General features: G+C 25.7%; 1 protein-coding gene across 1 annotated transcript; it reads left to right on the top strand.

Moving 5' to 3' along the window:
• On the top strand, window positions 10,229-15,132 carry LOC109329174 (homeobox-leucine zipper protein HDG11-like). The gene is made up of 10 exons (XM_019562848.1): window positions 10,229-10,408; window positions 11,049-11,166; window positions 11,287-11,478; window positions 11,992-12,429; window positions 12,526-12,627; window positions 12,698-12,901; window positions 13,199-13,379; window positions 13,548-13,813; window positions 14,003-14,095; window positions 14,632-15,132. Exons 1-10 carry the CDS (start codon window positions 10,257-10,259, stop codon window positions 15,007-15,009), a joined length of 2,124 nt encoding a protein of 707 aa, XP_019418393.1. The 5' UTR covers window positions 10,229-10,256; the 3' UTR covers window positions 15,010-15,132.

Genomic DNA, 15,582 nt, shown 5'->3' with positions numbered 1-15,582 from the left:
GTAACATTTGTTTTATGATTTTTTTTAGATTGTTTATTTTCCCACTAATTTCACGTCCCAATTTACCCCTCAAGTTTCAACAATTTTTTCTTGATTGACATCTCCTAAGATTATTTGTTTTAACATTTGTAAATTATTTATTTTGTAGATTTTTTAAAATCGAGTTTAGTAACTTTTATTTATTTCTTAGCATATGTTGTTTTTTTTTCAACCAAACAAAGTCTTATATTGTTTTTAAATTTTGTATAATATCTTTTTATTTTAATATTTTTTGTTTTTGTCATGAGGTAGTGAAAGTTAAAAATTTATAGTAAAAATATTATTATGATAATTACTATAATTGTATACTTTAGAAAAATAATCATAATGTAAACAAATAACTTCATACATTTTTTATAATTTACTTTATAAAAAATAATATTTTTACTTTACCCAATTAAAATAGATTAGCTTAACATAAACTCATACTTTATAATGTTATAATTTATAAAGTAAAACTAAAAACATAATTTTTACAAAACATACATTCTTATCTTTTTAATAAATTGGTTTTCTCCAACAACAAAAAGTACTACAATTGACTGTGATTATATCATGGGAATAATGTTTATTGTCTTCCTCTATATGACACAAATTTGCTTGACAAAGATTTATACCTGGATGAAGTTTTGTTCATTATTTTTCTTGAAATACCTAAAGTATGAATCACTATGAAGATAAAATTATGGTTTATTTTTCAAATATTGCAGCATAAAATTTCATGTGGAAAATTTGCATATCATAGCATTTTAAGCATTTGTCATGTTTGTTTCCATTTTATTAGTTCTTTATCACTTCTTATCACATCTGATATTACCAATTGAAAATCCATTTTCTTTTTCTATAAAAAATAAACAGTGAAACTGTAAAACTATCACTGCTCAATTTCTCCAAACCATTACAATCCAAAAACAGGGCACTGTTATGATGATCCATTCAGGTTCATAGAAGTTCATTTTATTCCTACTGTTTTGTTTAAATTTTGAAGAAAAATATACCTCATTGACAAAAATAAATTTATAGATAAAGAAAGCCCACCCTTGTAATTTTATTTGGGCTTTAGAAAGCCCGTTTTTATATAAAAAAATCAACGAACATATGGGCAGGATAATATTAAAAAAAATTAAAATACACATAATACTAGATAAAATTATTTAATACTTCGAATTTAAAAATATTATCATACCAAATTAAAAGCTAACAAAAATATTTTCATACCATAAAATATCATAAATAAGTTGAAAAAACATCAAACAACAAACACGATATGATTTAATTGCAACAAAAACACACAATAAATCTAAATTTAATTAAACAATAAAAGTTTTGCTATAACATAAGTCAATAAAATAAATGATAAACATAAATATAACTTGATTGTTTTTCTTCTCAAAACAATATCATTTTAGTTGTTTTCTATAAAACAATTTAATTGACTTGACTGATCCAATCATTTGATGAGTCATTGATTTTAGACTTAAACTAATTAAATCAATCTGAATTTGACACAAAATCAGTTTGATAATGGACTCATATCAGTCAAATGTTCAGTTTATGGTTGAACTAGTAGGAGTGGTCGGTCCATAACGAGTTTTATAACTCTATTTTTCGATATAGGAGACTCATGTGTTGCCCCCTATATGGCTATATGTCATATTTTGAGATTCAATTTTTCTTTTGTATAAATTTTCCATAACTCATTTATGTTGATGAGGGCTTTTAAAAATTAAGTAATCTATATTGGTCTTTCAAAAAATTTATTTTTACCAATTTAGTTCTTGAAAATATGAAATGTCTAACATTGTCCCAAAAATATTAAATGTTTAAATTAGTCATTTTTAATATTATTTATGACCCTTAATGGATACTATTTTTACTCATATTTACGATCTTTGAGTTCCAATTTGATTTTTATTTTTATTCGAGAATAAAATTAGTATAGGCATAAAAATATAAGAACGGTAGTTTTCACTCTTAAAATTTTTGATTCTTGTCAACAAAGAAAATAAATACTAGTATTTATTTTTATGAAAAACTATTATATTATATTTTGTGTTAAATATTTTCAAAGGTATTACAAGAACATAATATAAATACCTTTTCTATTTCCTATTTAATTGTCTCACTTAGATGGAATGGTAATAGAAGCTAGTATACATTTTCATTTTATTTTTTCGTCATATTCTTCATCTCAAAAGTTAATTTTATTGTTCTAATTATCTATTTTAGCAGAAAAAGACACATATATAATTAAAAATTATTGGATAGATATAACTTTTTCAAATTTTAATAGGATAAATAAATATGAATAGTTTACTTTAGTTTTATAAAAACTAGCAGTATACCATGTGTTCACATAAGTCGCTCCATATTTCTTATATCGAAGTCAAATTAATATAGTACAAATGCATAAAATAATTGAGATAGGACAATTTAAAATGATGTAATTGAAGGATATAACAAATATTTTTATGTTATTTTCATTATTAATAATAATTATATTATTAATGGTAAAATTGATGTGCCACTTTTTGAACGATCGCATGGATATTGTTGCTGACAGTAGAAGTCATTGTTAATACAATGATAAAAAACTAAATATGCATAAGGTTATCAAATTTACTTATTGAGAAGCTATGAAGAAGATATACAAAATGTTAATGTGACAAAAAATAAACCGACTGACCAAGTATAAAAGAAGTTAATATGACAAAAAAACTCATATAAAATTTAATTTTGGTGGTTAATTTTACTTCTAGGATGGAGTTAGAAAAAAACTTTGTTATACTTAGTATTGTTTTATTTGAAGATGAAGGGCATATAACTTTATAAAATATGAAGAAACAAAAACAATTTTATTGAAGTTGGATAATATTTGAATAAGATAATTTTCTATTAATAAAAAATAAAATCAACAATAACACTATAACACATTAGTGAGAAAATAACAGAATTATAAAAACTATATAGTTTAAAATCTGTGTATTGATAGTGTAAAGTTTTTATATTGTCAGTATATCATCTACAATTGATTTGTACTACTTTTGTTTGAGAGTCAATAATAATTAACAAATCAACGGTGGATAATTTATTGACAGTGTAAAAAATGCTTACACTATTAATGTATACCTATTAAATCTAAATCTAGAATGCATAACATATTATAACATTATAACGCAGTTCTATTTATTCATTTTCATATCACATTTCAAATTTAAAATACACATCATTATTATTGGATTATAAAAATCATAATGCAAACACTTGAGAATTGAATGCATAATTTAAAATGCACATCAAATTCAAATACAAACGATTGTATTTATATTATTATAACTCCTAACTTTATTACTCGTCATTATTAATTTGAAATTCAATCATCTAAACACATAATTTATGTTGAAATTAAATTTGTTGAAATTGAATTGCAACACCATTATACAATTTATTAATATTGAAAGACACGTAATTTTGATTCTAAAATAACTAATATCATGAACAATTGATAATTGTTTTTGGTACATTATTTTTTTTGGGTACATAAACAATTGATAATTGAATACACACAATTTTGAAAATTCAAAATACACATTAAAAATAATTGGGAACATTATAAGTCATCATTATTATTTTATTCTACATATTTGAGAATTACATTGAATTGGATTATGTAACATAATTTATGCTGAAATTATATTGTATCAACAAAAATAATACTAACTTTAAAATACATATGACACGGACGTTGGTTCAAGTGGTACATGCTTGATTCCCCTTAAGCAAAGTCTCGGGTTGAGTTTTATGGATGGAAAAAATGTCCGCTGGGAGAGTTAGCTTCACGTACCTGTGGATGTTCCTGGCTCGGACAGGATTGCCTCCAGTGCGAGGATACCTGTGAGAAACTAAAAAAATATACACTAAATAACAATTATTGGTGCATTATATTTATTAAATTATAAAAATATGGAATCCATTAAATGAATTAAAAATTATGGAAAAGAATATATTTTCAAATTTTAATTTGGATGACTATGCAAAGTTGACAAAATCAGAATGATTATTAATGATATTTGAAAAAAGTCAGCATTTAATTCAAATTGATAATGATATTTTTTTTTCCTTCTAAATTATAGCAGTTTATACTTGTGGCATGACATCTTTAAAACTTCTAGACTTTGAGAGTGAATCTGGTGCAAGAAACATATATATTTTTGTGGTAAAATAAAAAAATAGAACAATTACGGTTGCGAAATGGATTTCTATATAGAAAGTGTACACACCTAAATTGATGGTTGATTCCTAAATTAATTAATGGATAAAAGAAAAAACGACGATTTATAAAGTTAAAGATGATTTCTAAAAAACATTAATTGTATGTTATATGTGATTATAAAAAGAATAAAATAAACAAAAAAATATAGTAGAAGGAGTTGTTGGAATCATAAGAAAGACTAACTCTCTTCAAGTTACTTTTTTTATTATCTCTTTCATTTTTCTATCACTACCATCTAACTCTCGTCAATTATTTCTCTGATTTTGCTAAGAAATTTACCGTTTTTTTATTAAGAAATTTATTTAGAGGACATGACCTTTGCTAATGTTGTTGTAATACATGTTCATTTAAATTTCTCCCTCTAATTGATCCTTAATATGTTTGTGTGATAAAAATGTTATGTTTGTTTAAAAAACTCTGCTTCCTAAATTAATTAATGGCTAATTTTTTAGAGTTTAATATATACAAATTCTTGATGTAAATATTTTATATAATTAATATATCATTAATCTCATGTATATTATTTTTATTAAATAGTCAATAATAATTAGCACAATAATGATATATGATAGGTTGAGAATGTAAAACAATGGTTAATAGAATTTTTCTTAATTTGTTATGAGGAAATGACATCTCTAATTTAATATAGGTTGTATTATGCTAAAGAATACCCTAAGTGCATTGTTGAAAGAATATAGAAGAACTAATTTATCATTTAAAACTAAACACTTATCATTTATTCTAAAATGTCATATTGTACGATAAAAGTTCTATATTGACTGCAAGAAATCATTAAGAAATATGTTATTTATACTAAAATACTCCTATATATTTTATAATAGAGAAGAAAAAAGGAAGCATTTATCATTGAGAATAAATATCTCCTCATAGTAGGAGATAAATTATCTTCTTCAACCATAAAAATCATAATATGTGTCCTATTTAATCCTTTTATACAAAATTATTTTTAAAAACTAAAAGAATAATATACATGTCATAATTTTAATGAATGAATGAAATAATTTATATTATAATCTGAAAAAATATTTTATTCTTTTTTTTAATTACTAAATCGATGATAAGCATTTATTTTGGCCGTGGGTAGTTTAGGATTTGGGTTGCCATTATTACACTCCAATATATCTATCGGCAGTTTCAAACTTTCAATCCTTCATTTTTTATGATAGTTTTTAAAATTAACTTTATTGAAGTTCCTTATAATTAAAGGAAATATTGTTCTATTTTTATATTATAGTTATCTATTTACACACTATTATGAACATATTCAATCGCCCATTTTAATATGTACCAAAAAACTCCAATTTTAATAATATTTGTTGCTTCACATTACCCCCACGAATAGTAACTTTGTGGCTGTTTCTTATTTTACACACACAGAAACAATTCTTATTTATTTATATATAACTTTCAAAACTTAAAAAAGTCATGCAAAATTAAAATTTATTATATTATAGAGAGATAAAGGACAAAATAAAAATACTACATGAGTTTAATAAGACTCCATCTATTCGGTATAATTTGATATTTAATATGATGTATATAAATTAAGAAATAATTCAAAAATATAAAGTAAATGTATTTTGATTAAGATACTTGTATTTAATTCTTATTTATTTATCATAATTAAGAAGGACAGGGTAATAATAATTAGTGAAACATATTATGTATTTAATAAAAATATATTTAAAAAAGAAGATATAGTTGAATCATAAAAATTAAAAAAGATTTATAAATAAATTATTAAATCATAAAAGCTTATAATAAAGTTGGAGAAATAATAAGGCTACACTATTAAAAAGTAGTTATTTACGAATAGAGGTATGCAGTATATCTAGCTTCCATTTAAGGATGGCAAAAAAATAATATATATATATATATATATATATATGTTATTTATACTAAAATACTCCTATATATTTTATAATAGAGAAGAAAAAAGGAAGCATTTATCATTGAGAATAAATATCTCCTCATAGTAGGAGATAAATTATCTTCTTCAACCATAAAAATCATAATATGTGTCCTATTTAATCCTTTTATACAAAATTATTTTTAAAAACTAAAAGAATAATATACATGTCATAATTTTAATGAATGAATGAAATAATTTATATTATAATCTGAAAAAATATTTTATTCTTTTTTTTAATTACTAAATCGATGATAAGCATTTATTTTGGCCGTGGGTAGTTTAGGATTTGGGTTGCCATTATTACACTCCAATATATCTATCGGCAGTTTCAAACTTTCAATCCTTCATTTTTTATGATAGTTTTTAAAATTAACTTTATTGAAGTTCCTTATAATTAAAGGAAATATTGTTCTATTTTTATATTATAGTTATCTATTTACACACTATTATGAACATATTCAATCGCCCATTTTAATATGTACCAAAAAACTCCAATTTTAATAATATTTGTTGCTTCACATTACCCCCACGAATAGTAACTTTGTGGCTGTTTCTTATTTTACACACACAGAAACAATTCTTATTTATTTATATATAACTTTCAAAACTTAAAAAAGTCATGCAAAATTAAAATTTATTATATTATAGAGAGATAAAGGACAAAATAAAAATACTACATGAGTTTAATAAGACTCCATCTATTCGGTATAATTTGATATTTAATATGATGTATATAAATTAAGAAATAATTCAAAAATATAAAGTAAATGTATTTTGATTAAGATACTTGTATTTAATTCTTATTTATTTATCATAATTAAGAAGGACAGGGTAATAATAATTAGTGAAACATATTATGTATTTAATAAAAATATATTTAAAAAAGAAGATATAGTTGAATCATAAAAATTAAAAAAGATTTATAAATAAATTATTAAATCATAAAAGCTTATAATAAAGTTGGAGAAATAATAAGGCTACACTATTAAAAAGTAGTTATTTACGAATAGAGGTATGCAGTATATCTAGCTTCCATTTAAGGATGGCAAAAAAATAATATATATATATATATATATATTCATAAATTATTTGTAACATATACTCATAATAATAACTTATAAATGATAGCAGATTTTATGATATTTGTTCATAGTTACTGCATATTTATAAATTTATTTTTTAATTAATTTATTTTATATTATATTTTTTAATTATTATTTTAAGACTGAATGTTATCTATTGTTTTATTATTTCATAATAAATTGTAATAATTTCACTATAAACATAAATTTATCATAATATATATATACTATACATTATTAATTTAATAATTATTGTTATATGTTGATTGTTATAAAATAGATAATAAAAATTAAAAATTCGTTAGGTATTCACTAACGGTACGGATACTTGCTAATACGAGTTTGGAAACAGAAAAATACAACTAGTAGACGTCTGGTCTCATTGCCATCACTACTCCCTTCTTTGTTTAATATTATGCATTTAATGTAAAAGATATGCAGAATTTAAATATAATTTAACTAAGTAATATCATGTAATGCGCATTAGAAATTAAATTAAAATAAAATTGAGAGATAAGAGATGAAAATGAGAGTAATAATAATGATGTAGTTGTGAAATAAAATATAAATATGTTTTGTGTTTCTAAAACATCAACAAATCTGGAAAACATAAAAATTATTAAAATATCAAAAGATACGAAACATATAACTAATATCGTAAAGGTTGATGGATGCTAGAATAAATTTAAAATTTTTCATTAATTACATAGTAAATATGCAAGTAACCCAGTGCATAGATGGCATTGATTAAATACTACCATATAATTTTGCATTCGAATATGATTCATTTAGTATATTAAACTTTTTAAAACAATGATTCCGGTGCATAATTTATTTTACATTTTTATTAACCTTAACCCCCAAGAATAAGGAATCAAAAGTAGATAAGTTTTTTAGGACATAAATTTGTGATTCTCTAGACACATAATTTTCAAAATATAAACTATCAATTTGTGTAGAAAAACTTGTGTGAAGAAGTATTATATTTGTATGAAAACAACCAGTAAAATATTGATAAATACATTAAAAATTTAATTATAAATAATATCATAAAAACATTAATACACTTGTCTTTAAATATAATGTATTAGATTCGTCTTCCTACAATTTTTTCTCCTTCATGAGTACTAATATTTTTTTTTGGGTACATTTATACTTTTTTGGGTACATGATCATCCTTTGCTTTAATCTTTAGTTCTTAGTGCCAAGTTTAAGATTTTTTATTTCTCATTAAGTACACTTAGCTATTGGTTAACGGGACCATATTTATTATCTTAATGAACATATGCAATAAAAATCCGAAAATAAGCAGCATAAATTTATTTCGGATCACATTAGTCGTTTGTGTTAGAGCATTAATTAAGAAATGATAAAAAGAAATTAGTAAAACAACAATCAGTTTTTTTATAGTTAATGTTAACTAAATAAATCAAACAATGTTATAATATTGCATCATAAAATATATCAATTGTTAACTATTGATTTCCAAATTTTCTTAACTATTTTTCTACAATGTTTTCTGTTTCCCATGTCTCTATATTAAAGTGATGACCTCTATTGAATACATTTTCCTCAATGTAACTGGTTATATAGATCAATTAATTAATGACTTAAAATTAATGTTTGTATTGAAAACTTCAATTTTATCTTTAAGCTCATTAAATTCATCAATGCACCATAATTGCAGTAGTAAATTAAAAGACCAAATTAAAGATTGGTCTCTAAAGTGTTTCAATTGTGTAATTTTAGTCCCTATTTTTTTATGTGTGACTTTTATCTTTTAATATTTATTATGTTATTTTTCATCTAAAATTCTAATGATGTTTTTTATATGGCAGATGTTAGTGTGACACTCAAAACTATAAAATGCAATTTTGATTACTCACCTTTTTCATTTGTTCAGAATTCGTCTGAATGTTTCTTATATGTACTTTTCATACTCTAACTTATTATTGTGTAAGAATAATCATCATTTCAATATACTTAATATAAATAATCACAATATAATAAAATATGTTGTAGATGAATCAGTTAATTGAAAAACTATTGGTGCATATTTGTATTAGTTGGATAATGAAATTTCACACATAAGAGGATTAAAATCACATAATTAAGAAATTTGAGTGGAAAAAATGTGCATTTTAGCCAGTGATAAAACAAGAACACAAATCTCTTTATCCAAAGTCAGTAACAAAGTAAATTTAATATTTTCTGTCCTTTTCTTCCATGATTTCCTTTTTTCATTCCAAGTGTAAACACAAACTTCACTCCATGCATGATCAGCATTTTCTTCTAATTTGAAACCGTGAAACAGAAACCACCCCACTTCAATTTTCGAACTTCGAGGTCGTAGTTTCAGTTTTATGGTTTTTGCTTTTTTGAACTTGATCCTTCTTGCATTCACTCACTCATGTACTATTTGTCCATTAATGCTTTGTAATTAATCTTGATTTAAATGGTAAGGAATTTATATTAAAATCATTTATGCTTGAATGTAGATCACTTGTCTCACTTTCTATATTTCATTATGTGTCAATCCAAACAAAAGTTGGCACATATTGAATGGAGAATGCATTAAGATTATTTTTGCTAAAAAAAATTGGCGCAGTAAAAAAATGAGGCGCGATAGATATTTTATAGTTAAAAATATAGAACAAAAAAATAATTTTTTTATATTATTTTATGAGATTTGATTAGTTTGGGATATGAGGACGATAATATTTGAAGAGAAATGATCTTGGTTATTCATGTGTTACTTTTGTTACATGAGTTTGGCCTTATTATGGTGGGATTCACCCCACAATCCTATGTGCTAGTTAATTCTGAGTTGTCATGAATGGTTAATTAGCATATATAAATTGCTTCAAGAGTTCATAAGTTACACACATAGAGAGAGAAAAAGCTATACTCTTTGCAAGTGAAATTTGAAATGGCTTCTTCTTTTTCTTCTTCTACTAGAATTGGTAGTGATGGGAGGGATATTCAACAAGAAGGTTCGAGCTCTCATGGGAGAAAGAGAACTAGGGGTTCTTCTAGTACTTGCGTGCGTCACACTCCTCAGCAAATAGCAAAGCTTGAAGAGTATGATTATTCTTCTATTAATGATCTCTTAGATTTATTTTCATGATATGGACAATTGATGCACTTTGGAAATTTTTTTATTGGTGTTTGATCAAGTTTATTTATTTTTGACAATTTCTTAGTAGTTTTTTTCTTTGATTTGATCACATCATTTGAAAGGGTTGGACTTGTTCTCAAGCTAATTTGTTTTATTGAAAATACTCTACAACTATCTTTAATTTATAATTCAATAATTTTTATTACTTTCCAACCTTTATAATCATCATCAAACTCATTAATTGTTGGATGTAGGCAATTTAAATTCATTTGATATATAAATATATGTTTCTATATTAAGGTTTTTTATCGCAAAAATACTTGTTAGAAGGAGAATTACATATTATTGTAAAAGAAATTAATTCTTTTGCATCAGGTGAAATATCTTGATTAATATACAAAAATACATCTATTACTAATAACATATTTATAAATGTCATTTTATCTCATTAAATTCTTTTATCATTTATTAAATATACTAATGGTATTATATTCAGGGTACAAAAATTGACCCGATTTTCAACCACACGACTTATACCTAGAGTCCTAGATCTTGTATATTCCCATTTCTAACCTAATTTGGATTTTTATTTTGGAAATAAAGATTTTTCAAACAGGAGTCTAGTCCAAATGAACACCAAAGAAATCAAATAGCTGAGGAGCTAAAACTTGAGCCAAGACAAATAAAGTTTTGGTTTCAGAATAAGAGGACTAAAAAAAAGGTAATAATCTTATTTTCTTCAGTTTGATAACTCCTTTAAGGATAAAATTCGTTTAAATGATACACTGATATTGGTACTGATAATTTTACATATATATGTTAAACATGTTATGATCTTAAGGCTGAAATGGAGCGAGAACAGCATGATGCTCTTCGTGCTGAGAATTTTAGGATCCAGATGGAGAGATTCATAATGATTGAACAGTTGAAGACTATAAAATGCTCATCTTGTGGAAACTCATGCTGTCAAAAGTTTGAAAAGCACAAGCATGTGGAGCAACTTAAGCTTGAAAATGCACGCCTAATAGATGAGGTTAGTGAACTATAATTACTTGATTCATTTATCTATTTGTTGTTCAGACTAATAACTTATGATACATATTAAATGTCAAATACTTACCAACTAGATGTTAGTCCAATAGCATAAGATCCCACTAAATTCCCATATATTATAGTAGGTTATAAGTTAAAAGTTGGATTAATGAAAATAACGAAGGGACAGTCACACACCTTAGGAATTATTTTACTACACATGAGGTGATGCATACTCCTCCTCGTCATACACAATAAAGCTATTGGTTATTCAAAATAATACCAAGAGATACCATTCAATACTTTTTTATATGGAATAGATATCACATGTCTTTAACCGTGTCATATTACGTTTTGTTACCCTTTGTTTATAAAAGTTTTCTTTTTATTCATGTATTGTTATGTGATTAGTTCGAGACAGAAAATAGAACACCATTGGAGACCCTATGATCTATGTAACTTTACATATAAATGAATGATGTTTGTTTATGAATTGCTTTGCACTGTACTTCAGATTGAGAAGACTCGTAAACTGGTTGAGAGCTACATGGAGAAACCACAGTCACAACCTGAGTTGCAGCTGGACCTTACCTTAGGAATTGGATGTTCAAATGATCCCTCACAAGCAAGTGCTCCAAACATATTAGCAATACAAAGTGTTCCTCAGAATCTAGGTCTATCTTCAGATGAAAATATAATGCCCAAAGCTCAAATGATAGGAGCTGCAATTGCTGCAAAGGAGGAATTACTTGGTCTTTTGACCACTGATGAACCCTTTTGGGTCAAGTCTCGAACCGACAATCAAACACTAATTCTTCATCGTAGAAGCTATGAATGGCTCTTTCCTAGGGTTCCATTGATCAAAAGTTCCAAAACAAGAGAAGAATCATCAAAAGGTTCAAGAATTTTGAGCATGAGTCCAAAGAGATTAGTTGACATGTTTATGGATCCGGTTAGCATTTTTACACTTAACATAACTTGAATACTTGTCACCCTCATCGATTACACTATGTATGGACTCATAAGGATATGGTTTTCATCTTTCCAGGGCCTATGGCGCCATCTTTTCTCAACAATTATTTCAAAGGCTCACACAATCCAAGTAGTTGAGACGGGATCCTTAGAAAATCGAAGTGGAGCTGTAGTATTGGTAAATTTTTGTGCAAAACTTAACATTTCAATTTGATTTTGTAGTTAACAAGTACCTTTTTTTCATGCAGATGTATGCAGATATGCATGTTCTTTCACCTTTAGTACCATCTAGGGAATTCAACTTCCTTCGCCATTGTGCACAAATTACAGATAGTGTTTGGATTATCACAGATGTTTCTTTTGATTACTTAAAAGAGAAAATCCTTCCTTCACATTCTTGGAGGCTTCCCTCAGGATGTCTAATCAAGGAAATGAATAATGGGTTTACAGAGGTTAGTACATAATGATTCGGCTCTAATAAAGTGCAGGGTAAAGTATATAATTATGATACTTTATTGAAAAACAAAGATTGTAATCGTCATAGTAATTATGAAGTTGTTATAATTGGAACCAATAGACATAAATATGCATTTTACCATGTATCATGCATTAATTTTTAGAGGAGTTAAATCTATGTATATAATTACTTTTGTGAAATGAATAATATACCGGTAGATAAGAGCTGCTGCTATAATCAAAGATATAAAATAAGCGTATGCTATGATATTGTATGCTTTAATTTGTTCTAGGTTACTTGGGTGGAGCACGTGGAAGTAGATGACAACATCCAAACACATTCTCTCTACAAAGATGTTGTTAGCACTGGTATTGCATATGGTGCACAAAGATGGCTTTCTGAACTTTCAAGAATGTCTGAGCGATTTTCCAGCTTTGTGCCTAACTACATACCTTCTCATGACACTGGTGCAGGTTAATCTTTGCCATCTTTCCTCCAAACCCTTCTTATATATATATATATATATATATATATATATAAGAAGGGTTTGGAGGTATATATATATATATATATAATATTTCGTTTATATATTTTTCTTTCCTTAGTCATATATGTATACATATGTTCATTCATTGTTTCAGTAATTGGTATACCTGAAGGGAGGAAGGGTATAATTAAGGTCTGTCACCGAATGGTGAAAATCTTCTGCGAAATGCTAAACATGTCAAAGTTGCAACAAGTTATAACTAGGAAGACCAATGAAGGGGTTTGGATTTCTTTGAACCAGATGAATATAGAACCTGGCCATGGAAATAGGAGGAGCTTGGTTGCTGCAGCATCCTTTTGGCTCCCAAATCCTTTGAATGATGTTTTTCACTTTTTCATTGATGCAAATAAACGTGCTCAGGTTCACTATCTAAACAATCTTTATCTTACTAGAAAATTTTTAGTTAGAGTATTTTAAATTGTACTTATAACTAAAATTGATATTTTGGAGTGTTAGTAACAACATTGTGATCATAATAGTGGTAAGTATAATGTAATAACGAATGCAATTCAACATTATAATAATTATTTACTTGCTTTTTTATTGCAGTGGGATCTTTATTGGCGAGAAAGTAATCCACCCATAGAGCTTTCACGAATCTGTAACAGACAACACTCTGCAAACTTTATATCTGTCTTTCAGGTAATGTACAAGTAATTTATATGTAACTTTAACATGTAAATTATATGAGCTATAAAAGTAATTTTTATTTTATACTTAAATTTTATAATTAATTTAATTGTTAAAATGACACCTTTTTTTTATTTGAAAACAAATTTTAGTTAACAATAGTCTACCAGCAAGAAACACTAACAAAATTTTCATTTTCAACAAAGACAACAGTAATTTATTGCATTCAAGTAAATTCTTAAATGGAAGCAATGATTGTAAACAAAATGTTCTATAATATCATATGCTGAAATATTATGATATATCCAAGTCTTATATATCTAAGTGTAAACTAAATAAGATTTAGTCACCCATTAAAGGCACTCCAATTACTTTGATTCGCATTTTAGGAATGAATGCATCATTTTGTTCTCCTTATTTATTTCGGTGCAAAAAAAAAAAAACTAAGGTTGTAGAATCTCGTGCACTGAATTGTCATTTTTATTGCTTTTGTTTCAACCTTAATTGAACTTTATTTTAATCATTCATGTCTTATATAATCAATGTAGGAAAAGAATCCATCTGCCAACCCTAGCGAACGTGTGATCATAATTCAAGAAAATTTTGTGAACCATTTGGGATCATACATTGTATTTTCTCCAATTAAAGAGGGTGACTTAGGTGTGACTTTAAGGGGCCATGATTTATCAATGGTATCTCTTCTACCATCAGGAATCACCATATCTGAAGCTGTATCTACTACAAATGTTGCTGGTTCTGGAGAAGCATCTACTAGTAGAAATCATGGTGGAACAAGAGGTTCATTAGTCACTATAGCTTTGCAAATTCAGATGTCAAATTATATTAACTCAGATTTCATTGAAGGTGCAAACTCTCTAGTGAACTTAACTGTGCAGAGGATAAAGGATGGTTTGAATTTTCATTAATTGGAGTGAGATATCATTGCTTTAATTATATGTACAATCACAATATGTATTTGCTTTTCTATGATTTTCTTCATTTGGAGGTTGGCTTTAGAAATTATAAAGTTGTAGTTTCTAATGTTAATGTTTCCTTTTCTTTTTTACTCATTAATTATTATTCTCTCTGTCTCATTATCTTGATCAAAAAACATAAATTTTGTGTCCTAAATTAAAGTTACAATAATAACTAAAATATCTTTAAAATGATATATTATATTTATGATTAAGTAATTAAGGAAAGACAGAAAAATTGATTGGAAAGTTAATATTTGATTTATTAATAGTGAAAAAAAATAATGATGAAAATATTTGTAATTAATGAAAAATATGCACTACATTAATTTTAGTTTTCTTATCCTTTTTTGAGTTTTACCAACATTATCGGACATAAGGAGTAAAATATAACGTCATGAACTATTTATAGAAAAATAAAAGACCCCATAAGCCAATTGAATTCATCATTACTGTATGTATAAAAAAAATCATCATAACTGTACAAGGGTTATTGTAACTCCTTTTCATCTTAACTAAGTCATA

The sequence above is a fragment of the Lupinus angustifolius genome, chromosome LG16 (genome assembly GCF_001865875.1).
Source record: "Lupinus angustifolius cultivar Tanjil chromosome LG16, LupAngTanjil_v1.0, whole genome shotgun sequence".
Lineage (NCBI taxonomy): Eukaryota > Viridiplantae > Streptophyta > Magnoliopsida > Fabales > Fabaceae > Lupinus > Lupinus angustifolius.
The sequence above is the reverse complement of the archived record's forward strand: the minus strand, read 5'-3'. Positions and strand labels throughout refer to the sequence as shown.

What these genes read in the sequence shown, in the direction of transcription:
- LOC109329174 (XM_019562848.1), top strand. Translation starts at nt 10,257, where the DNA reads ATGGCTTCTTCTTTTTCTTCTTCTACTAGAATTGGTAGTGATGGGAGG. An exon ending in TTGACATGTTTATGGATCCG is followed by an intron (nt 12,430 to 12,525) that starts GTTAGCATTTTT and finishes TCATCTTTCCAG; the next exon opens with GGCCTATGGCGCCATCTTTT. An exon ending in TGAATAATGGGTTTACAGAG is followed by an intron (nt 12,902 to 13,198) that starts GTTAGTACATAA and finishes AATTTGTTCTAG; the next exon opens with GTTACTTGGGTGGAGCACGT.